At 35.2% G+C, this 26,652-nt stretch overlaps 1 protein-coding gene across 7 annotated transcripts in view; it reads right to left on the minus strand.

Annotated features, from left to right (window-relative positions):
* Window positions 1-26,652, minus strand: part of DNAI7 (dynein axonemal intermediate chain 7) — a 129,968-nt gene that overhangs the window by 41,484 nt on the left and 61,832 nt on the right. For all 7 annotated transcript variants that reach the window (XR_013179591.1, XR_013179592.1, XM_077170325.1 and 4 more), the window contains 3 exons: window positions 24,403-24,549; window positions 22,824-22,927; window positions 20,833-21,148 (listed from right to left, as the gene is read on the minus strand). Coding sequence is in view for 5 of the 7 variants with exons in the window: in XM_077170325.1 (XP_077026440.1) it covers window positions 20,833-21,148; window positions 22,824-22,927; window positions 24,403-24,549 (567 nt within the window). In the remaining 2 variants the exon portion in view is untranslated. The remainder of the gene's footprint in view (window positions 1-20,832; window positions 21,149-22,823; window positions 22,928-24,402; window positions 24,550-26,652) is intronic.

The following is a 26,652-nucleotide window of genomic DNA, read 5'->3' on the forward strand; positions in this document are numbered from 1 at the left end:
GGGCCAGATGGCCCACAGAACTTAGGGTACTGCTCTATAAACTTTAGAATTTTTCCTACAGGTAAAGGGGAGCCAATGAAACACTTTTAATAGGAGGTAACATGAAGAACTTTGCATTTGGAAAGAGTCTTCTGGTGAGCAGCTGATGAAATCAATTGCTTGAAGAAGTATAAGATGACTAGGGTAGAAGAACTGGGGCCTCATCCAAGGTAGAAGTAATCGGATCCATGAGCAGGAGACACATATGAAAGATGATAAGGAAGTAAAATCAACAGAGCTAAGATGATGATTGGGCGTAGGAAGTAAGGCAAGGGAGACGCTCTGGCTGATTTTCAGCTTTCTGGCTTAGATAACAGGTGGTAACAAATACCAAGAAAAGAAAAGGAGGAAGAAAGACAGTTTTGGGGGAAAAGCAATAAATTTGGCTGTAGATATGTTGAATTTGAGGTACCTGTGGCACATCCAGGTAACCTATTATCTTATCTATTCCAAAAGATATGTGGCATTGCTCTCTTACAGAAAAGATCATGATCACTTATAATACCAATAAAGAAGTTAAAAACCCATCAAAGAATTGAAACCAAACTTGTTTCTTATATTGCCAGACCCCTAGGAGTTCGGATTTTCTCAACAGAACCTTCCCTTTGCTAATCACAGTACTTTACCATGTAACAACAGGGGTCTATCAACTTTTACACTTTGACATAATAAAGAGAATGTTCTTGAATTTAACACGTTGCCTCTATAGAACTCACAATCTTTACTATCTCTCTTTATTCCAATTGACTTTTTTTGGGCGGTGGGGGGGGGGGAGGTAGACTTTGATGATGAAGGAAGCAGTGTGTTAATTTACATTCTGGTTCAAGCTTCTCAATCTTCATAACTACTCCAGAATGTTTTCCTCGTACAGCAGCTATGTCATCCAAACTTACTTCTGCACAAAACTCAAACTCCATATCAAGTTTGTTGGCAATGCAATCCTTCATTATAAAGCTCCTTGTCTTGGCAGTGAAGCTAAAAAAATAATTCTTATTTTAATATTCTCATCATGTTTTATATTTGGAAAGTCCTCTTTCATCAAAAGAATTTTGATGAATATTCTTCAAAATGTTATTCTTCAAGAATAAAATTGGCTATTCTTCCATACAATTTTTTTCTAGATAAATTTTAATACTATTTTGTCAAGTTTCAAAAATGACCAGCTTGAATTTTTATTTGAAATGCACTATATTATATGTTTACTTATAGATAAATAGCATTTTCTAAAAGATGTTTGCTTGGAAGTGTTGACAGAATATGAAACAAATAGGGTAGCTAAAATATAACTTTTCAATGACACATTGGCTTACTATGTACAGGACCTGGTTTATAATACGGAAGAACTTCATAGAACACTAGAAAAGTATTCTTCATTATAACTTGATAAATGCATAGATATGACAATGTGACCATTAATTTAATACATGTGCAATTTGGTTTTGGTATAAAAACATAACCTGGATCATAAATAAGTACATTGGTTAAATAGAATAGAGATTTCAGAAACAGATCTTGGGACCTACTTGGGAATTAAGCACATGGCATTTCAGATCAACGAGAAATGCCTAGATTAATAGTGAGTTTTGAGACAGCTGGCTAAGGTTTGAAATAAAATAAATTTAGATTCTTATTTCCCACTTTATGCTAAAATTAATTCTAGATGGATTAAAATTTAAATGTAAAAAGAAAACAAAACAAATTAAAAGGCACAAAAAATCATGAGTATTTGAAGAGGAGATAGGAGACTGGTGTCATCAATTATCAGTGAAGCAGGTAATCTTGACACTACACATCTGCAAAAAAAGTCAGTACCAAATGCTTTACAAATTTGATGGAATTGTCTTGAATTTTATTGTCCATCAAAAGAAGAGCCTTATAAAGAAAGTTCATTGATCTGAAATCCATTTTCTTCATACAAAGATCATTTAAACATAACAATCACTTCAGAATAAATTGTTGAACTGGTTTCAACAATTGAAGATGAATTTTTAAAACAGAGCATCACTTGCTTCACTCTGGATAAAAGTTAAAAACTATCTGAGCTTGCCAAAGTCCTGTTCATTCCTATGACTTTAAGTACCATCTATAGGTTGATGGTTCCCAAATCTATGCTAGTGATGCTCTTTAGGCCACACACGCTGTGTTGGGCAGTGCACGACCTGCACATGAACCTAAAATCAGTATCTATTTCTGGCTTGCCCCTGAACTCCAGATTCCCTTAACATTCACTTTCCTATTGTCATTTCCATGTGTGTATCCCAAACTCACCAGGGTCAAAGCAAAACTCTTGATTCTGTGCTACTCTCAACTGTTTCTCCTCAGACAAGCCCATTTCAGTAAATTGTACAGCTGCCTGGGTTTTCAGGCTGAAAACTCAGCAAGATTGATTTATTTCTAAAACACATCCCAATACGTCCACCTTTTCGCCTCTCCTACCAACTCCTTCATCCGCACCGTCATCTCATGTCTTACCAGTACTGCACCATGCTTCCTTTTGGCCCCTCACAATTCATTCTCTATCCAGTTGTCAGAATAATCTTTCTAAGCCCAACATTGATTATGCCTTGCTCCTACTTACTACCCTCTAATGGTTTCCCTATTGCATCCACAATAGAGTCTTCTTACTCTGGCCTATGAAGCCCTGCTTTCTATGGCTTTGACCTTCCTCTCTGACTTCATCTCATTCTCCTTTTCTACCATACTTCAACCTACTGGCCTCTTTCCTGTTCCTCCTTTTTATCTTATGATCTTTGCAGTAACTGTACCTTCAGACTAGAATGTTTTTACCCTAATCATCATATACTTGAATCCTTCCTGTCATTCGGGTCTCAGTTTAAACATTAACTCATCACACGAATCTTTCCTAACCACCCAATCTAAAGTTATCTCTGGTGACTTGCTATCACGAAAGTTACTTTAATTCCTTTCATGGCATTTATTACTATCTGGTATTTTCCAGGTTGTTTCTTATTTATTTTTAATTCTCCTGCCCAGCACATAGTAGGTATGAATTCAATAAATATTTGTTGAATAAGTAAAGGAATAAGAAGAAGACCCAGGACACACAACCACAGAAATGAGCTGCTAATGTACATTTTTGGAAGGATGAAAGTTGTTGAATAGTCAGGAACTTTGATGATGAAGACAAGAGGCTGCCGTATCTTAAGGCTATAACATATCTCCTTTCTTCTTCTTCTGACCACAATAACTTCATTGTCTTATCTAAACTCCTCCCCTATCCATTCAGTTCATATGCTAATTTAGAGAAGACTCCCAATATGTTCACTCTGTTTTTATTTTGGATTCATTTGGTCTTCTTAACCCTCATGCATAATCTCTTTCATTGCACTTATCACAACCTATGGCAAATGCTACTCCTATCGTCCACAGGTTATCAGCTCTGAAAAAACAAGGACCGTGTTGAATTCCTTATAGCAGGTATTTACAGATGTATATAACATTTTAATATTTATGTTAAATCCTGTTTAGAGTATCTCAAAGACAGAGAAATATCTGCGGACCTATTCACTTTTTTTTTCTTTCTCTCAGTTTTTATTTTTAATTGAGAAATCTTCACACATATACAGTCCATCCATAGTATACAATCAGTAGCTTACAATATTATCACATAGTTGTGTATTTATTACTATGATCATTTCTAGAATATCTGCATCATTCCAGAAAAAGAAAAAGAAAAGACAGAACTCATGCATCCCATACCCACCACCCCTCCCTCTCATTGACCACTAGTATTTCAATCTACCCAATTTTTTCACTCCTTATTTCCCCCTATTATCCATTTATTTTTTGTCCTTACTTTTTTAGTCATCTGTCTATACCCTGGACAAAAGGAGCACAAGACAAAAGGTTTTCACAATAACTCAGTCACACTGTAAAAGCTAAACAGTTATACAATTGTCATCAAGAATCAAGGCTACTGAAACAGCTCAACAGTTTCAGGTACTTCCCTCCAGCCATTTCAATACACTATAAACTAAAAAGGGATATCCTTATAATGCATAAGAATAACCTCCAGGATAACCTCTCAACTTTGCCTGAAATCTCTCAGCCACTGAAACTTTATTTTGTCTCATTTCTCTTTCCCCTTTTGGTCAAGAAGGCTTTCTCAATCCCATGATGCCAGGTCCTGCCTTATCCCGGGAGTCCTGTCCCATGTTGCCAGTGAGATTTACACATCTGGAGTCATGTCCCACATAGGGAAGGCAGTGAGTTCACCTGCTGAGTTGGCTTAGAAAGAGAAGCCACATCTGAGCAACAAAAGAAGTTCTCTAGGGGTGACTCTCAGGTACAACCAAAAGAAGGCTTAGTTTATCCTTTGCAGGAATATTCACTTTTAACTTGAACTTTAAAAAGTTCAAAGATCCACATATCACCATACAACTTTACCCATAAATGTGCTATACTTAAATTTAGTTTTTCTAAATATTTTGTAAAATTTATTATTTGTGAAGAGTTTGACCCAATACCTACAATATTACTGTTACCATTATTAACATTGAAATCAACTAAAATATGGTATTAAATGCCCTCTAGTGGTAAAGATCTTAATAGACCCATGACAAAGGAAAGTCACATTTGTATCTTCTAAATCTAAGAGATATAATTTTTATTCTAATAAAATACTATTAAATACCTATTATTTTTTATTATCTCATATATCAAACATAACTCATAACTCATAAATGTAATATTTATAATAAAATATTCCAACCTAAAAAATAAAGGTAAGTAACTCCAAATCAACAACATAAAAATTGTAGAAATAGAAAGTTTTTCTTGTAAACCCGATACATAGTGAGTTTGCCTACTGAGTTTACAGATAGTCCTGAATTCACTCTCTCTCTCTCTGTCACACACACACACACACACACTGAATTTCGTGTGAATTATATATGAGTTTTAAAATTTAGAATACATCTTGCCACAAAAAATAGTGTTGTGAATATTTAAGGTTGTTATGATAGTCTTACTATTGCTGTGACTATAAACGAATGCAAACTTAACAACCATGCATAAATACTGCTTCAAACTCTGAATTATCAACCAGAATGTGAGGAGCACATCTTTTCTGAGACTATTGTAGTGTGTAAATGAAGCCTTCTTATTATTACCATACATTATGCTGGAATACTACAGGGGATCAGAAATAATAAGAGAGGAGGTTCCCAAGAATCTCTAGTGACAAGCTTGTAGATTTCTGGATGGTAGTAAAAATGGTCCCCAGCATGACCCAGCTGTAACTGAAAAGGTCTTAAGCATCTCCAAAATACAGAATAATTTTAATGGGTATAATGGTTGAATTCCCTGATAGTGGTGGCTATTCATATGGAGGCTGTTCACGACAAATCACACTTTCATAAGTCAGGGTTTGCTTATAATCACTTAACTATCCATTCATTCACTTACTCTTTCATTCATTCAAGAAACATTCATTGAGCCCCTAAAACGAAAAGGAAGCCAATCAAGAAATTCTCATCCTCAAGTGTTTAAGGGGAACAATTCTAAAATTTAAGGAGAAGAACACAGTGGAGGGCCATCTCAGTTAATCAGAGAAGGAAATAACTTTGTGGAGGTAAAACTGAAGGTAAGTCTTGAAAGACAAATAGAAATATAAGGCAAAGTGAATGAGAATGATGGAAGGAAGGGAACTGCACAATGAAAGAATAGAGAGAGCAACAGCACAGAGGCTTATCACAAACTTTTCCCCTTTAACCAAAAAGGAAATATATGTTGCTTCATTTCTTACTAGGAAAGTAACCTGTACTTGCTACTCAATCACTAAAAATTCAAACAATACAAAAGTGTGTAAAAGTAGAGAGTAAAAATCATTGATATATAACAATACCACCTTTCTTACTTCACTACTACCACCAAATACAGCCGCTGTCTGGTGAATAAGCCCCCTGACTTTTTTTTCTATGTATTCACAGATAAGTATTTTTTCCTCACAAAACAATCATATTAAAAATATAGTTTTGTAACTTAAAAAATATATCTTAACAGTACATTCTGGGCATTTTTCCTTATAAAAGTGATGTCGACATCATCATTTCAAATGGTGACTCGTATTTGATTGCTGGATATTTTATAATTATTTTAAACTATAGACTTCTTTTGCTACCATAAAAAGTACTTCAATGAACATCATCGCATGTTCACTTTTATTTCCTTCTCCTATCATTTCAGAAAAAAGTGCTAAAAGCAGAATCACTAATCATAGGGACATTAACATAATGCCAAACTCCCCTCCAGAAACAATGTACCAATTTACATGCCTAATAACAGTCCTGAAAATGCCTGCTGCCCCACATGCTTAATATAAGAAGAAATGACATGTTAGTTTTAATTTGAATGCTAATATGGTTGAGTATCTTTTCATATTTTTATTGGCTAGTTGTATTTTTTTGGCCAACTGTCTGCTCCTATCATTTGCCTAATTTTCTATGTGGAAATTTCTTCTTACTGGTTTGTATGAGTTCTCTATATTAAGAAATTAACTCTTTGAAGTATATGTTGAAACATTTTTTTCAGGTCTGTTATTTGTTTTTCATCTTTGTTTATGGTGAGATTTACTTGGCTATACAAATATTTGAATCTGATTACCTTCTTTTTCTTGCATTGTTTTTTATTTTGACACACTGCCATGCAAGAAAGGTCTCCTTAGTAAATATAAAAAAAATAATTTCCCTATGTTCTCTTCAAATGCTTTTTTTATGAGTTTGATTAGTTTAGTTTGGTTTCAAATTTAAATATTTAATCTAATATGCTATTTTTTTTAGCTTGTAGTGTAAATCAAAAACTATTTTATTTCAAATCTTAGCCAAATCTCCCAATGCCACTTAATGTTAAAATCATCCTTTCCTCATTGATCTAAAATGCCATCTATATTACAGGTTTTTCTGGGATCTTTGTTTTCCACTGATTTATCCATTCATATCATATAGTAAAAATCCCCCCTCACTATAATTTTCTATCAAATTGGCTATTTTCAAGCATTTTTTCCTCAATGTTTTGTCGAGTTGTAAAAAATTATAGAATAGGATTCTGATTTGGAGTGCACTTCTTCCAACGTTCCTCATTCACATGAATAGACAAGATCACTAGCAACTCGAATGCACAACCCATAAACTTTGGAATCATCTTTAGCATCTCTCTCCCACCCCCAATTCCAATCTATCACCAACACTTGACCATCTTTTATCTTAAGCAACTTTCAAATCCATCAACTTCTCATCACCTCCATCAATAGCACTATAACTCAGGTAATCAACATTCTTTGCCAGACTACTGCAGTGGTCTCTAACTGGTCTATCTGAATTCACCCTTGCCTCCCACCAATCTGTTCACATGTAGCTAGAGAGATCCTTTCAAAACGCAAAGCTCGAAGGGAGCCAAGATGGTGGCTTAGTGAGATATGGGATTTAGTTCATTCTCCAGAGCAGCTAGTAAATACCAAGGAACAGTACAGAACAACGGCTGGGGCCACGTCAGTGACCGGACACACAGTGTACACCAGTCTGGGACAGCTGGACTGGTTGCTAGCCCACCCAGAACCATGAGTTCCCCAAACTGCTGTGGCCGGTGCCCCTCCCCCACAGGCTGCTTCCCAGAGGGGAAAGGAAATAGAGTTTATCAGCAACAGGGGCTGAGTGCAATCAAACAGAGGGAGCAGGGCTGACAGAAAAAGATAAACAAAAACAAACAAACAAAAAAAATGAGGGTTTTTTGGATTTAAAAAGGTCTGGGCCCTGAAGGAAAGGTGAGGGCACATAGGACCTGGAGATACACAGAGCGACATACCAACTTAAGCTCTTGATTGCCAAACCTGAGGAAAGGGGGTCCTGCTCTGAAAAGGATTTTTCTCTTTGATTTTGGTGGCTGTCTTCTATGGCTTGACTGCTCTTTAGATACAGCTGCAAGGCTTCTCCAGCTCCACTGTCCCAGGAATAGGCAGAATTAAGCTTATATGAGTGTTTGTCTGGAGCCTGTGCCTTCCCTAGGAGAGTCCAGGAATCCCTCAGTGAAGGAGTTCAGACCCCAGTGTCTGGAAAAGTGAAGCAGTTAGAGCAGCCTACAACCTCTCCTCTATCTCAACCATGCCCCCGGTAGGCAGAGTCTGCTGAAGTTAAAGGTACCACATCACCCTATGCTGGTGGGACCTGCAGGAAGAAAAGCACGACATACTGGACAGAATAGGAAAAACACAGAGTCCTGAGGCTTCATAGGAAAACTTTTCAATCTCCTGGGTCTCACCCTCAGGGAAAACTGATGCAGGCGACTCTTTCCTCCTGAGGAGAGGCCAGTTTGGTCTGGAAAAATCTGACTAGGGTCTATAATACCTAAGTAGAGCCCCCAAGGGTGGGGGTGGGGTCCGGGAAAGGTACCATACAGGCAGGGCAAGAAACAAGAAAACAAGAACTGGAAAATTCTGATCTGTTAAACAAAAACCTAAGCTAGAGGTCCAGAATAAGCTGAACTGAATGTCAAAGAACAGACAACAGTCATCCAGCAAGAAAATCCTAGGTAAAAAAAGTGAAAACAATCTCCAGAAAAAACTAACTAAGATAATTAAATGCCTAGACACCAGCAAAAAATAAAGAATCATACTAGGAAAACTGAAGATATGGCCCAGTCAAAGGAACAAACCAACAATTCAAATGAGATACAGGAGTTGAAACAATTAATTCAGAATGTTCAAACGGACATGGAAAATCTCATCAAAACGCAAATCAATGAATTGAGGGAGGATATAAAGAAGGCAAGGAATGAACAAAAAGAAGAAATCAAAAGTCTGAAAAAACAAATCACAGAACTTATAGGAATGAAAGGCATAGTAGAAGAGATGAAAAAAACAATGGAAACCTCAATGTTAGATTTCAAGAGGCAGAAGACAGGATTATTGGACTGGAGGACAGGACATCTGAAATCCGACAAGCAAAAGAAAATATAGGGAAAAGAATGGAAAAATGTGATCAGGGACTCAGGGAATTGAATGACAACATGAAGCGCATGAATATATGTGTTGTGTGTGTCCCAGAAGGAGAAGAGATGGGAAAAGGAGGAGAAAAACTAATGGAGAAAATTATCACTGAAAATTTCCAGTCTTATGAAAAACGTAAAACTACAGATCCAAGAAGGGTAGCATACCCCAAACAGAATAGATCCAAACAGACATAGTCCAAGACATTTACTAATCAGAATGTCAGTTGTCAAAGAGAAAGAGAGGATCTTGAAAGCAGCAAGAGAAAAGCAATCCATCACATACAAGGGAAGCCTAATAAGACTATGCGTAGATTTCTCACAAGAAACCATGGAGGTGAGCAGACAGTGAGATGATATATTTATATTACTAAAGGAGAAAAATTACCAACCAAGAATTCTATATCCAGCAAAACTGCCCTTCAAAAATGAGGGAGAAATTAAAATATTTTCAGACAAAAAAATCACTGAGAGAATTTGTGACCAAGAGACCAGCTCTGCAAGAAATACTAAAGATAGCACTAGAGACAGATAGGAAAAGACAGCAGAGAGAGGTGTGGAGAAGAGTGTAGAAACGAAGATTATCAGTAAAGGGAAAAAGAAGGAAAATTGGATATGACATATAAAATCCAAAAGGCAAAATGGTAGAAGAAAGTACTGCCCATGTAGTAATAACACTAAATGTTAATGGATTAAACGCCCCAATCAAAAGACATAAGCTGGCAGAATGGATTAAAAAACAGGACCCATCTATAATCTCTCTACAGGAAATGCATCTTAAACCCAGAATAAACACAGGTTGATCTAAGACCATAAAACTGTTAGAAGAAAATGTAGGGAAATATCTTATATATCTTATACTAGGAGGCAGTTTCCTAGACCTTACACCCAAAGCAAGAGAAATGAAGAAAGAAAGAAAGAAATGGGAACTCCTCAAAATCAAATACTTCTGTGCATCAAAGAACTTCATCAAGAAAGTAAAAAGACAGCCTACACAATAGGAGACAATATTTGGAAATGATATATCAGATAAAGGTCTAGTATCCAGAATTTATAAAGAGATTGTTCAACTCAACAACAAAAAGACAGACAACCCAATTACAAAATGGGCAAAAGACTTGAACAGACACTTCTCAGAAGAGGAAATACAAATGGCCAAAAGGCACATGAAGAGATGCTTAACTTCCCTGCTATTAGAGAAATGCAAATCAAAACCACAATGAGATATCATCTCACACCCACCAGAATGGCCATTATCAATAAAACAGAAAATGACAAGTGCTGGAGAGGATGTGGAGAAAGAGGCACACTTATCCACTGTTGGTGGGAATGTCAAGTGCTACAACCATTGTGGAAGGCAGTTTGGTGATTCCTCAGGAAGCTAAATATAGAATTGCCATATGACCTGGCAATGCCATTGCTAGGTATCTACTCAGAGGACATGAGCGCAAAGACACAAATGGACAATTGCACACCAATGTTTAGAGCAGCATTATTTACAATCATGAAGAGATGGAATCAGCCCAAATGTCAATCAACAGATGAGCGACTAAACAAGCTGTGGTACATACATACGATGGAATATTATGCAACTGTAAGACAGAATAAAGTTATGAAGTATGTAACAACATGGACGGACCTTAAGGACATTATACTGAGTGAGATTAACCAGAAACAAAAGGACAAATACTGTATGATCTCACTGATATGAGCTAACATTAATGAATGAACTTGGAGAATTTCAGCTAAGAACAGAGGTCACAGGAGGTAGAAATAGGATAGATATTGGGTAATTGGAACTGAAGGGATACAGATTGTGCAACAGGACTGATTGTAAAAATTCAGAAATGGATAGCACAATACTACCTAACTCTAATACAATAATGTTAGAACACTGAATGAAGTTGCATGTGAGAATGATAGAGGGAGGAGGCCTGGGGGCGCAAATGAAGTCAGAAGGAAAGATAGATAATAAAAACTGAGATGGTGTAATCTAGGAATGCCTAGAGTGTACAATGATAGTGACTAAATGTACAAATTAAAAAATGTTTTTGCATGAGGGAGAACAAAGGAATCTCAATAATGCAGGATGTTGAAAATAGATGGTAATTAATATTTTAAAACTTTAACTTCTGTGTGAGACTAAAGCAGAAAATGTTTATTTGGTACAAAATTTATATTTTGACTAGTGCACTACCTAATATAACATATGTGGACAGCATAATTGAACACCACAAGTACATGGAACCTTGAATAGGGCAGGAGATTTTGTTGGTTTGTCTCAGAGTGATGCCCCGATAAATCCCAGAGTGATTTGAACAGTGAATAAAAAAGTATTTGCAAAGACCCCCTTGGAGGAATGGTGAGAAAGGGGGAAAATTCAACTTACCCAAGTGGAGAATTCTTGATATTTTCATAAGCAGTGGGGACAACCAAAGCAATAGGCTGAGCCCCAATCTTTCAACACTCTGCATTATTGAGATTCCTTTGTTCTTCCTCATGCAAAAACATTTTTTAATTTGCACACTTAGTCACTATCATTGTACACTCTAGGCATTCCTAGATTATACCATCTCAGTCTTTATTATCTATCTTTCCTTCTGACTTCATTTGTGCCCCCAGACCTCCTCCCTCTATCATATTTCATATGAATTTGTTCATATGAAACTTAACCCCACAAAGGATAGGCTAACCCTACTTAAAATTAGGCCTAAGAGTCACCCCCAAGAGAACCTCTTTTGTTGCTCAGATGTGGCCTCTCTCTCGGCCAACACCACAAGCAAACTCACTGCTCCCCCCTCTCTATTTGGGACTTTACTCCTAGGGGTGTGGACCTTCCTGGCAACGTGGGACAGAAATCCTAGAATGAGCTGGGACTCAGCACCAAAGGATTGAGAAAAACCTTCTCCACTGAAAGGGGGAAGAGAGAAATGAGACAAAATAAAGTCTCAATGGCTGGGAGAATCCAAACAGAGTTGAGAGGTTATCCTGGAGGTTATTCTTACACATTAAATAGATATCACCTTTTTAGTTAAGGTGTAACAGAGAGGCGGAAGGAACTGCCTGAAAATGTAGAGCTGTGTTCCAGTAGCCATGTTTCTTGAAAATGATTGTATAATGATACAGCTTTCACAATGTGACTATGCGACTGTGAAATCCTTGTGTCTGATGCTTCTTTTATTTACCTTATGGACAGATGAGTAAAACATATGGATTAAAAATCAATAAATAATAGGGGGAACAAATGTTAAAATAAATTTAGTAGATTGAAATGCTAGTGATCAATGAAAGTGAGGGGTAAGGGGTATGGTATGGATGAATTTTTTTCTGTTTTCTTTTTATTTCTTTTTCTGAATTGATGCAAATGTTCTAAGAAATGATCATTGTTCTAGTATGCTACCTGCTGAAATGCAATATACCAGAAACAGAATGGCTTTTAACAAGGGGAATTTAACGAGCTGCTAGTTACAGTTCAAAGGCCGAGAAAATGTCCCAATTACAACAAGTCTATAGAAATGTCCAATCTAAGACATCCATCCAGGGAAAGATACCTTGGTTCAAGAAGGCCGATGAAGTTCAGGGTTTCTCTCTCAAGTGAGAAGGCACATGGCAAACACAGTCAGGGCTTCTCTCTTGGCTGGAAGGGCACATCGCAAACACAGCGTCATCTGCTAGCTTTGTCTCCTGGCTTCCTGTCTTACGAAGCTCCCCAGGAGGCGATTTCATTCTTCATCTCCAAGGGTCGCTGGCTGGTGGACTCTGCTTCGTGGTGCTGCTCTCTCTGAATCTCTCATTCTCCAAAATATTTCCTCTTTTATAGGACTCCAATAAACCAATCAAGACCCACCCAAATGGGTGGAGACATGTCATCACCTAATCCTGTTTAACAACCACTCTTGACTAAATCACATCATCCAGGGAGATGATCTGATTACAGTTTCAAACATTTAGTATTGAATAGGGATTATTCTACCTTTATGAAATGGGATTTATATTAAAACATGGCTTTTCTTAGGGGGCATACTTCCTTTAAAACCAGCACAATCATGATGATGAATATACAACTATTTGATGATACTGTGAATTACTGATTATATATGCAGAACAGAATGATCAAACGGTGAGAACGTTTGTGTTTTTATGTTGGTACATTTAATAAATAAAATAAATTTAAAAAAAAAAAAACACAAAGCTCATCAAATTTCTTCCCTGTTAAAAATCCTCTAGCTCTTCCCATTGCACTTAAAATAAAATGAAAACTGCTTAACTTTGTTTTTGAGGCCTGGCATGGCCTGGCCCTATCTGCCTATTAAGTCTTATCTCACAACATTTTCTTTTTATTCTCCAGCCTGTTCCACTGGCCTTTGAGTCCTCTGTGGTCACCAAGCTCTTCCGACACAACCCCTTGGAACTAACTGCCTAGAATGCTTTTATCTCCCACTTCTCACCTATAAAGCTTCTCATTCTTCAGATTTCGGCTTAAGAAGCACTTGCTCAGGAAATATTTCCTGCCTCCTATTTCGTATTTCTACAATTTCAGGTCCTCTCCTTTAAAACCCTTTCAAGGTTTTATGAATTTGATTAATAAGGGCCTGGGTCTTACTCACCAATGCATCTACAGACCCAGCTCAGTACTCGACACATGGCAGTGCTCAATAAATAAATATTGAATGAATTAATAAGTGACACTGTTTGATTTCTTCTTTGTGGTCTAGTAATAATGTTTCTGAAATAGTCTACCGGGAAAAGAAAATACAATTTTTTAATGAAATATAACATTTTCTACTTATCTATTTAATCACGCTTGTTAAATGTTTGATTATATGAATTTGCTTCATCCATATCTTTTGTCTGCTTAATCTATCAAATTCTAAGAATTTCATGAAAATCTCCAACCATGGTTATGATTTTATCAAATTCCCCAACATGTGAGGTATATAAAGTGTTTCATGCTCTATCTTCCTCAAAAGTCTCTGTTTTAATAATATAAAATAGTTTGTTATACCATTTAATGACTTTAGGGAGTTGAAATCTAATTTGTCTTATATTAATATTTATTATTTAATTTAACTCTTTACCTTTTTATGATAACTAATATGTGTGGATTTATCCCTGCCATCTTATTTACTGTTTTCTGTTTACTATATTTTCTCTCTTTCTTTTTTTTTTTAAGGCTAAAAACACTTTTATTTTTTCCTTTTGCAAAAATTTATTATGGCAAATCTGCATTTCCCCATGCTCAAAAGGGTCAAATCTGCCATGACACCTTTGCTTAAGCTGGTCTGTCTTCGCAAAAGGTGTCAGACTCCAAATGTCTTGTGGAAGGAGGCCATGGTTCATGCTATTTTTATATCCATCTTAAAATTGTGGCAGTGCTAGAGACACCAGAAATAAACAGCTAGAACATTATAAATATTTGGCTGCTTGGGATCATATAACAAGGAAATACATTTCAAAATAAAGTGATTTTGAATTTTATAAGTTATTGAACTATAGTTATACCATATTTCAGAATCACTCTTAAATACTGAGTGATTGAGATCAATTGAAATCAATACAAATTAATTTCAGTATATTTTTTGAAAAGAGCTTCATGACATAGACATACTGCTAAATTTATGACCAGAGGAATAAAAATTAAATTATGTGCCACTGTCCAGGATAGACAATGTATTAAAATTTGATATGCTTGACATATCCCCAATACAAGAAAATGTAATAAATCATATTCATTATAAAATTTAATCAATAAACAGCACCTATTTATTTTATATAGGAAAGTGAAGTAAAATCATATTAAAAGGCTTGTTCTATGTTGAAGGCATTTTCAAATTAAAGATAGAATATTCTTCAAACAAATTGTACGTTCAAACAACCTTCCTTGAAAAATGTCATCATATATTCTTAAAATTAATAGAACATAATTTAGTCTGTATTTATAGAGACAATTTGAGGGAAATATCAAAAATTGCTAATTAGTATAAAATATGTAAATACTCTATCTGGATAATTTAGGTCAAATCACTTCAAGTGTAAATAAATATCAAATTAGGTGTTTTTTCTTTCTTCTCACTTTTGTCTTAGGAAGCTCTGATGGAGTCTTCCAGAACTTAGGGACCAATTTCCTCTTCTTAATTTTAGCCCCAAGTTTTAGCTGGATTGTGACAACTGGTTACAATCTGCATTTTCCCGTATACTTTTCTCTGGCTTCATGAAGCCCAATAATGTAAGCAGAAGTTATGTACCGCATCCATGTCATAATCTTAAAGAGAGTTGTCCTTGACTATTTCCCATGGCTGGGAAAATTATGCTTTATATCTCATAACAAATATGCAAGAGTTAAATAAGATAATTCATGTAAAACACTTTTAATAATGTCAGATATTATTCATTATTATGTTATTACTATCCATATATTAGTTACTGATATTTTATTGTGCTTATGAAATATTACTAGATAACAACTGTAAATTGGGGATTTTGAGGAAAAGGTAAACAGAACAAAGTCATAATTTCCTGCACTAAATATGTTCCCAAATTTGACTCTGAGTCTTCCAATTGCCAAAAATGTAAGTAAATAGATAAGAAAATGCAACAAGTTACACAATCTGTAATGCACATAAGAAAAACATTGATTCCTTATAAAAAACAAAGTTTTTTAATACCTAAATTTTAAAGTACTTTCTTTCAGGGCTTTTTTTTTTAAGAAATATATGTATACACATATAGTACATACGTGGTATACAATCAATTATGCACAATATCGTCACATAGTTATGTATTCATCACCATGATCATTTTCAGAAAAATTTGCATCATTCCAGAAAAAAAACCAAAGAGAAAAAAGAAAAAACTCATACATCCCATACCCCCTACCCCTCCCTCTCATTAACCACTAGTATTTCAATCTACCCAATTTTTTTACCCTTGTTTCCTCCATGATTTATTTTAAATTTTTTATCCTTATTTTTTTTACTCATCTGTCTATACCCTGGATAAATGGAGCATCAGACACAAGGTTTTCACAATCACATGGTCACACTGTAAAAGCTATACAGTTATACAATCATCTAATTGGAACACAGCTCAACAGCTTGAGGTACTTCCCTCCAGCCACTGCAGTACAGCATAAACTAAAAAGGGATGTCTATATAATACATTAGAGTAACATCCAGAATAACCTCTCGACTCTGTTTGAAATCTCTCAGTCACTGAAACTTTATTTTGTCTCATTCCTCTCTTCCCCCTTTGGTCAAGAAGGCTTTCTCAATCCCATTATGGCAGGTCCAGGCTTACCCCGGGAGTCCAGTCCCATGTTTCACTATTTTCTTGTTTCCTTTTTCCCTGTCTTTTGGTGTAATGATCCAGTCTTCACTGCTTTTTTTTTACCTTTTCTTAATATTTACATTGTTTCCCAACCATATTATCAGTAATTACCTGGATTAAAATATAGGTTGGTTGATTTCTATTGCTCAACTTCTACAACATATCTTCCACATACTTGCATTTTTTATTTTCATGTAATTTTGCCTACTTCAAGAAATAATATAAATAGTATGATTTCTGGCACCTGGCTTGTCCAAAAATGTCATCTTTTCACAAACAATAATGCTTTGGCTGGGCGTAAAAGGTTAGGGTCATACCCTTTTGACCTCGGAGCTTAAGAAACACTTCTTAATTGTTTTTTATCATTTAGTGCTGCAAATGAGAATTCCAATGAAGTCTAATCCTCTTTATCATGTAAATAACTGTTTTTTTACCCTAATCATTTGAATCATATAGGATATGCCCTTCATTTGTTTAAATTTAGAAATTTATCAAGCTATGCCACCTGAATTAAAAATGACTTTTAAATCTGAAGATATAAATCTTCCTTTATCTTAAGGAAATATTATTCTATTATTGTTTTGATCCTTACTTATTCATTCTCTAGACTTCTGGAACGTCTTTTATATAGAGATTGGACCTCCTACTTCTATCCACCATTATCCAACATTTCTTTTTTCCCCCCACAAATTTCACCAATTTATCTGTCTCCCTTTTTTGAGTTGCTGACGCCCTTTACAATCTAATGACTTCCAACTCCACAGTCTACCCACACTTATAAAAAGTAGTTTATGCTGTTTAGACTTATTAGCAGGTGTAGATTCATTTGTTTAATTTTTCTCTTCTCTCTCCTTCGCTACCAGTCTTTCCCACCTACAACAAATGGCTTGAGTTGGAGGATTCTTCACTCTATGCAGTGGTACGCCCACCCCCCCAAATCCTCCTTGATGGATTGTCTCTCTTCCACTGGTATACTTTAACCATAAATACGGGATTCTTCTGCTTCTGTGGAAATCGTACATACTCCAGCATTTATAGATTTTTCAGAATGTTGTGTTTGTTTTTTTTTTTTACAATAGTGATAATGTACATATATATAAGCATCTCCATGAATAACCTATATAGTAGTGGAGATAGGATTGATTTCTGGAAACGGGAGTGTTAACTGAAAGTTATTCTCATCTCCTAGGCAAACACACTTTTCTTTTTATATCCTCCAATATCATAAAATGTCTCCAGTCAGTTTCCTGTATTTATCATACACGCAATTCTTGGTCAAGCCTCCCAGGATATGGAGACATTTATGTTGCCTTTCAGAAAGAAAAACTAATTTTGTCATGTCACTAACTGCCTGATGATTTTTTTCTCTGGGTTTCCTAGATTATTTCTTTGAAGACAGTCTCAGCATGCCACAAAACGCGCATTTAAAAAATATCTTTTTATTGAAATATATTCACACACCACACAGTCCATCCAAAGTATATAATCAGTGGCTCAAAATATCATCACATAGTTGTGTATTCATCATGATGATCGTTTTTAGAACATTTGTATCACTCCAGAAAAGGAAATAAAGAGAAAAGAGAAAGAAATCATACATCTTATACCCCCCACCCCTCCTCCTCATTGACTCCTAGTGTTGCAATCTATCCAATTCTTTTTTACCTCTCATCTTCCTCTATTTAATTTATTATTTAATTTTATTTAATTTTTGCCCTTATTTTTTAACTCGTCTGTCTATTCCCTGGATAAAGGGAGTGTCAGCTACAAGGTTTTCACAATCACACAGCCACATCGTAAAAGCTATATAGCTATACAATCGCCTTCAAGAATCAAGGCTACTAGAACACAGCTCAACAGTTTCAGGTACTTCCCTCTAGTCACTCCAATACACCATAAACTAAACAAGATATCTACATAATGCATAAGAATAACCTCTCAACTCTGTTTCAAATCTCTCAGCCACTGAAACTTTATTTTGTCTCATTTTTCTCATTCCCCTTTTGGTCAAGAAGTCTTTCTCAATTCCATGATGCCAGGTCCTGGCTCATCCTGGGAGTCAAGTTCACATTGCCAGGAAGATTTACACCCCTGGGAGTCATTTCCCATGTAAGGGGTAGGGCAGTGAGTTCACCTGCTGAGTTGGCTTAGAGAGAGAGAAGCCACATCTAGCAACAAAAGAGGTTCTCTGGGGATGACTCTTAGGTATAATTATAAGTAGGCTTAGGTGCTCCTTTGCATCTGCAAGGTTTTATAGGGGCAAGCCCCAAGATGGAGGGCTTGGTCTATTAAATTGGTTGTTCCCAATGTTTGCGAGAATATCAGGAATTCCCCAAGTGGGGAAATTTAATATTTCCTCCTTTCTCCTCAGTCCCTCCAGGGGGCTTTGCAAATACATTTTTATTCTCTGCCCAAATTACTCCAGGTTGTGTCAGAGCATCACACTGACCCTGTATAAGCCAACAAGACCTCACTATTCAAGATTCCATGCAATTATGGTATATGAATAAACTAACAACACAAGCTAAATTAGATATTGTGCTACCAAAAATACAAATTTTGCACCAAATAAACATCTCTTCTTATGGTCTCACACGGAAATTGAAGTAAAATATGCATTTTACTATCCAGTGGAGTGCTCTTCATTGTTGGTTTTGCAACATTTTCAACACTAGCATTTGTATACCTTAAGTCATAATTATAAGTTAAAACTATTCAAAAGAACATTAAATAATGAAAGAAAACCCAGAGGCAGTGAAACACGTAGGTAAAGGCCATTCAAATTGCAGAAAGCTCAGCCTGGTACTTTCAAGGACACTGAGATTGAATGCTATGACAGGCCTTGAGTTAATCCAGTTAATTCATATACTTATATTTTTAATACAATCCTATTTCCAAAATTAACAGAATTATAATAAATCAGCACTGCATGGGGCGGCTTCAAACAAGACATATAAACATACGAAAGAAATGCTATGTAAATTCAAAGAATATTTCCAATGATATGTTTTCTAATTATGATTCAATTTTCTAATTAATAATTTGAAATTCTTGTGTAAAATGTTAATGAGTTTAATGGGTTTTTGTAAAAAAGTAATTATAATCAAGAAATGCGTGGTGGAGAAATTATCCAATATTTAAAACATAGGTCCAGGGCCCATTTACTCATTCTAGTTTTTAGCTCCTCCATAAATCAGTTTGTCACTTCCACTTACATTCTACTGGCTAAAACAAGTCACATAGTCATGCTCAATTTCAAGGGGGCAAGGAGTGTTAGCTTCCCATATGACTAGGAAAGGAAGAGAACTGGAAACATTGTTGAACTCTAGTAATGCTATGGCTACCTGAGAGGTAAGGTAACATGTTTGTTTTAAAAGCTATCTTATTGCTCAAAGAACATTTTAACCACAATGACAAATTTTTAAAGAACAAATCATTCATGTTTGCACCTCTCTAAAATATCAGCTATATATAGGATAGTGAGTTCTTCTCCCCTCATGCCTTTAACATTTTTACATGATTATAATCATACTCTACTACTCTAAATACAATTATTTGCATTTTGTATTATGTCATATTCATTTTCTATAATGCAGTATAGTTTTTATAATTTTTTATGCTGGTATAATATCTTAAATGGAACTGATCAAATGCATTTTTAGAATACCTAATAATTCCTGTTCTGCTTTCATATCTGTTTTCAATTTAATCTCTAACTCTCACTTGTATTTAAAGACAGTAACCTTTAAACTAGTACAATTCATGTTTTACAGTGCTTGTAGGAAAACCTGATATTTCTGGTTTCTTCTAAAATGACAATAAGCAATGGACCAAAAATAAAAATAAAAAACTTTTTACTTCTGAGAAAGTGTTACTAAATTCTCAAGAGACAATTTATTCCAATGTAATAAGTAATTAGCTTGAAAGTCCGAGAAATAGGGGAAAAAAAGAGTGAAATAAATGGAAGGAATAGGATTATACAACTGTGTAAATAATATATCTAAATCAAATTTTAAGGAGAGTGTAATATATGAAGAAAAGACCTTTTATTTTAAACATTATTTCTTACACAACCAAAAACTGAGGAAGTTACAGACTAATGTATGATAGTATACAATCTTGTGACAGTATGTACTGCAAGTTTTCCTTTAATAGTCAGTGTCCTCAAGTAAGTTTGAAATATAATACATATAAAAAATTAAATTGCTCCAAAGCTTTCAGGAGTGTACTTAATATATGAATGAGCAATTCTTGTTCTGAACTTTAGGATATTGAAGCAACTTGCTCAACTATTAATGGAAATCAAGAAAAAAAAATTCAAAATTGAACTATTGGCAATTAAGTCATTTTCAGACTATTTCTAGTGGTTTAGGGAATATCCTTGAGAATACTTTAGGGAATCTAATAATACTTGTTACATGGAGGGGAAAAAATACATACATATATATATATTCAAATGTGCCCTACCTTTTGAAGTTCAACATCACCTTCTTCCTCAACTTTTACTTCTTCTTCATCAGCTGAGATGGACACATTTTCTTGTTGTTTAGATCCTTCTTGCACCTCTTTGCTGGTTGATGGATCCACAGCACTCTTCTCTTCCTCTTTGACAACCTCCGTTATTATGGGAGTATGTTTCACGTTCAATGGTGCTGGAACTGGGCGCAATGGAGTTACGTGATCATAGTGGGTGTGCAAAAGCCGTAGAGCAATGTCACTTGTTGCTAACACCCTTGGAATTTCAAATCCAATCTGTGTTTCAGAGAATCTGACACTTCTGTACCTGTTAATAATTAATTTTAACAAAAAAGATGAGGTCCTGAGAAACTCTAGGTTGGATGCAACTTTGTGCCTAAGCAGAATTTTACCTTCTTTAATTCCACTACAGTTTGGGAGTTCTGATTGTACTTGAATTCTATGCAACATTTGTACCCAGTTGATAACTTCCTTCTCAAAACACTCTCCTGGGATCCATGATCCCTGCTCTTTTCTGTCTCTGATGTCTCCTCTGTATCTCAGTCTCCTGTGTATGGTCTTCCCCCCAACCATCTCTTAAATGCTGATATTATTCAGGGTTCCATTCTAGGCCCTCTTTTCTTCGCCCTCTACCTACACTCCCAGGATATTATTATTCCTGTGGCTTTAGTTCCTATTTTTATCAGAGGGTTTTGACATGGGTTCTATGTTTCCTGGGATGAGTTGGGGGGAAGAAGTATCCCTGGGTGGACTTTAAAAGGTCTAAAAATGGTTTACCATATGTGGGAGCATATGTAAATTATATGATGCTCAAAAGAGTCTATGACTTCCAAACAGTGAAGAATCAGTGATCTATATATGTTGATGACTCAAAACTCTATCTTCAACTTAGACTTCTCTCAATGCCTTCAGTCAATTGCACTTTGATATCTCGTAGATACTTCAAACTCAAGTCTAACACCAAACTCATCATCTCTACAACTTACACCACTATCACCAGTAAAATAAAATAAAACGTGTTCTGCCTTCACTGTTCCTTATTTTAGTAAAAGATACCACTTCTCTTGTTAAATTTGGGTTAGTTAAGATAGCACTATTCTTTTAAAACTATATTTCTCCCTCTCTTCTGTATGTGATACATTTTATATCTTTACTCTTCTATATGTGATATATTCTACAATGAAAAAGCATATATTGTTTCTGGCTAGAATTAAAACCACAGAAAATTTTGTAGCAACTAGAACTTGGAAATTATTTTATACTTTTATTAAATATGGAAAATAAAGTACAATATTTCTGATGTCATATGATTTAGTCTTTTCAGAGCTGGGACCAGAAACTAGGCCTTCTAACTTTCATTTGAGTGACTTTTTTTTTTTCATTATAGTGATCTTTTCCATAAAACTCACTGCCATATTGATTCAATTCAAAATGTTTATCATTAAGCAGCAGCCAAGTGATCATGAATTTGCCATTACAATCATCAGCATTGCTTTATTGAAAATTATAGAAAAAAATCACTTTAATATTTTAAAAAATCACAAAAATAAAAATCTATTATCTTTAGCTTTCACAGATTAAAAATATATTTTCTTAAGTTCCAGACTGCCATGTAGAAAGCACCTATTTTCTTTTCCTTTTTTGGAGGGGGGAGTAGGAAAAGAGAGGGGGAAGGAGGCCTGATCTTTTTTTGTTTGCATACTTGTATTAGGCAATGACTTTATATATTGTTTAACCCTTAGCCCAACCCTATTAAGTTAAGTAATATGATCATTTTACTACTGATAAAACTACATCTCAACAAGGTTAATTAAGTTGCCTAAGGTAAATGGTAGGTCTGGGATTCAAACAGCAGGTGGCTGACTCCCCTTTATGGACTCTTTTGAGTATCCCAAGCTATTATGCAACAGGTAACCTTCCTCCTATTGTGAAGAAACGCTATTGTGTTTCAACTACAGGAAAATTATCAACCATGGGAGCACCTTGGATTCTTTTTGAGGTTTGCCCACACATATAGGGTAACATATTCATCTTTAATGATTTTTTCCATATTTCCACTGTCCAGATCTGCTAGAGTACTAGCTTGCTGTAAAAGAAAAAGAAAACATCAAAAAGGGCTAGAAGCCTCATAAATTATGCAATTTAGGTAAGTTATTTCATCACTTATATTGTATGTTTTCCTTTCATTACATAAGAGAATAACCTAGGTAAAAATAAGATTCAATTAACATAACAAAGAATTACTTCAAAAAATTATCTAAAGTTTGCAAACATATTGACTTAATTAAATGTACCGTTCCTTTTACTATTCAATTTCTAAGGGATTTAAGCTACCCTCTATTCCTAGATAGCACCAGTGGATTACTTTTAAATATTACCTTTTTCAGTTTTAACATGAGAATCACAACTTCATTTTAATTGTACACATGCTACTTTGTCTGTACCATATTAAAATGCAGACTGTACTACTATAAGTTAGCCTATTTCTAAACATATCAACTTCAGAAGGCAAAAATATCTAATACTTATGATTGGAGTCCTTATAGGCAGAGGAAATTCAGAGGTGGTCAGTTTAGTAGAAGCCAAAAGTCAGAAGAAACCAGAAGTCAGAAGAAGCCAGAAAATGAAGCAGATAACTGTATGATGGAGGAAGAAGCACAAACCAAGGAACCCAAGGATCCTGGCAAGTCAACACCAGACCTTGACTTTCAACCTCTATCCTCCAAAACTGTGAGATGATAAATTCCTGTTGTTAAAGCCAATCCATTGTGTGGTATTTGTCATAGCAACACTGGAAAACTAAGACAACTGTGTTCTAGGCCAAATAAAACAAAAAAGAAAAACAGCCAAAAGCAATGCATGCATGTAGACTGATTTATGATTTAAAAAGTGATATGAAACAAAATAAAAGCAGCCATAAAAGATATTCATGGGGTCTTTGGGGAAATTTGAATATTGACTGGATAAAGAGGATATTATGGAATTATTGTTAATTTTCTGAGGTATGATAGTAGCTTTGTGGTCATTTGGAGAGGATCATTAGTGCTGAGATATTTGGCAATGAAGTATCAATGTCTACAATGTACTTTTCGGTGGTAGAGGGGAAAACAGAGATAGAGCAAATAGATTTTTTAAAGTATTAAATCCATGTATAGGGTATATGGGGGTTGTATATGGTAAACTATTCTTTCAATATTTCTTTATACTTAAATACAGTATTTTCAAACTAAAAAAAGTTATGAAGAAAAGTAGCTACCAATGATTATAATCTTGTATTAGTTGATTCATGTAGTGGGAATATCTGATATACAATGCTTTGTGAGTTTATTTTCCTAGCAAACTTAGTAAATCTTAACAAGTATAAGAAAGAAATGGATTTACATCTGTATGTTCAATTTCTTTAAAACTAAAATATTGACAATTTTTACACCTGGATAAATATATCACTCTAGTGCCGTTCCATAAATTTTAAATTATTCAAAAAAAATTTTTTTATTATACAGCATCCATTTTCGAATTGGATTATATTAATAATAACTAAAAGCAAAATATCACACTTACTCTGAGAAGTATTTCTGTGGCTATGTTAAACTTCAGGTGAAGGAGCTCCTGCAGTTCTAGAATTGATGTTTGATACTGTTTTATGGTTTTATCTTGCAAATCATATGATGGAGTTTCCAACAGAATTAATTTCAATTTCTCAATTAACTATAAAGTAGAAGAATTATCTACATGAATTCTCGAACAAAAAGCCGAAGGAAAAGTGAAAAATGAGGTGTTCTGTCACTTTTGAGTTGAAGAATACATACTCAGTAAAACAGATAAGTCCTCTTTTGTATTTATTTTGTAATAAGATTATGGGAAAATAAAATATTTTCTCCCCAAATTTCCCAATAAAAATTCTCAACTATGTGTAACAGAGCTGTAATTATGCTGCACTGTAATTAATGTAATCAGCCAGTTGACAGATGAGACAGAGCTTTCTATTACCTAAGACTGGAACAACAGAAAAATCAACAACAATAATAACAACAATGAAGAGAAGGAGAAGTAGGGAGGAGAAGAGGAGGAGGGGAAGGAGGAAAAAAAGTACTAAAAGTAATGAGTGATTAGTGTGTGCCAGGCACTGTTCTAATGGCCTTATATATTTTAATTCATTTACTCCTCATCATAACCCTATGAGTTAGATATTATTATTATTGTGCCCATTTTACAGATGAGGAAACTGAGGGACAGCTAGCAAGGAGCAGAATTCAATTCTGAACACTGTCTGACACAGGTAACACACAGAAACTTTCTAAATTAAGGGAGGTAGCCTTTAGTGTAGGGCAGGGTGGGAGTCAAGCAAGAACGCTGGATTTTGAATCCTGTCCCACCTCTTACAAGCAATACGACTTTACACACTATTCGTATAACATCTCTGTGCCTCATTTTCTTCATTTGTAAACCTATTTCATGTGAAGGGCTATTATGAAAATTAAATGAGTGATCTTGGGTGGGCCACGGTGGCTCAGCAGGCAGGAATGCTTGCCTGCAATGCCAGAGGACCCGGGTTTGATTCCCGGTGCCTGCCCATGTTAAAAAAAAAAAAAAAAATTAAATGAGTGAATATTTCTAAAGCCTGGTAGATGGTAAGCACTATATGAGTTTAGTTAGTAAATACATTCCATAATTTAGAACTTGGTGATTGCCATAGGGTCATTTTCTTCTAATACTATTACCCCAGTCTTTCTGTTTCTCTTGGGGCTTCCTATCTTATTTCCTGTGGCTGGATTATTCTCCTCTTCTCTTTCCTGCTTGGCTTTACTCATCCCTTTCCTATCTTCCCTAATCATTTATTATTTCTACTTCTGGACCTCACATTCCTGTAACAGGAAGAAGTCCAGCTCATCACTAGCAAGCTCTAGAGCTTCTTCCTGCTCTCTCTGCTAACTACAGAACACAAGGTGTGTGGGCTGGCATCACTCCAAAGCAGCCTCCTTGATAGAAGTGATGGGTTGTGGTAAGAACACTGTATGATGAATCTGCTGGTGTACCAATAGCTCAGAGTGCATGGCAGGCTCTTTGGGGCCTTTGGAAAGTCAGAGAAAGTCCCATCCTTTCTTGGTGGGGACTCCGAGTGAGTCATAGGCAAGTCATTTAATCTGTTTCTTCATATGTAAAATGAATCTCATAAACATGTTGTCCAGATTAAATTAGGCAATGCATGTTACAAGCATTAGCACAATGTTCAGTACTTAGTGAGCATTCAATCAACATTAACTACAATCTTCTTCTTTAAAAATTACCAACTTAAATTGTACCTCCATTACTTGTACCTCCACATTTTGATTCCTAAGTTTGTAGTGGAGATATCCCATCTTACAAGTACAGCAAAAGTGACAAGAAACACAAAAATGTTGTGAGAAACAAGGGTAAAAAGCATTAGAGGATGACATTAGGAATATGAGAAGTGAATTCCTCCTCTAGTTTCTATTATATGAGGGTGTGTCTGAGTGTGGATTTCTTTTTAATTTTCCTACTCAGGATTTGTTGCTTATATGTGAAGATTTTTATCTTTCAACAGTTCTGGAAAATTGTCAGTCATTATCTTTCTGAATATCACCTCTCTTCCATTCTTCTATAGCTTCTGGTACTCCTTTTCGATCATTAGTATCTTCTTCTTCTTCTTTTTTTTTTTTTTACAGAAGTTGCATTCGATATATTTTTAGCCTTTCTTACTCTATCATACATGTCTTTATTGCTTTTTCATATTTTCTATCACTCTCTCACTGTGATGTATTCTGGTAAATTCTTCCATTCCAACTTCTC

This window comes from Tamandua tetradactyla, chromosome 7, assembly GCF_023851605.1.
Source record: "Tamandua tetradactyla isolate mTamTet1 chromosome 7, mTamTet1.pri, whole genome shotgun sequence".
Lineage (NCBI taxonomy): Eukaryota > Metazoa > Chordata > Mammalia > Pilosa > Myrmecophagidae > Tamandua > Tamandua tetradactyla.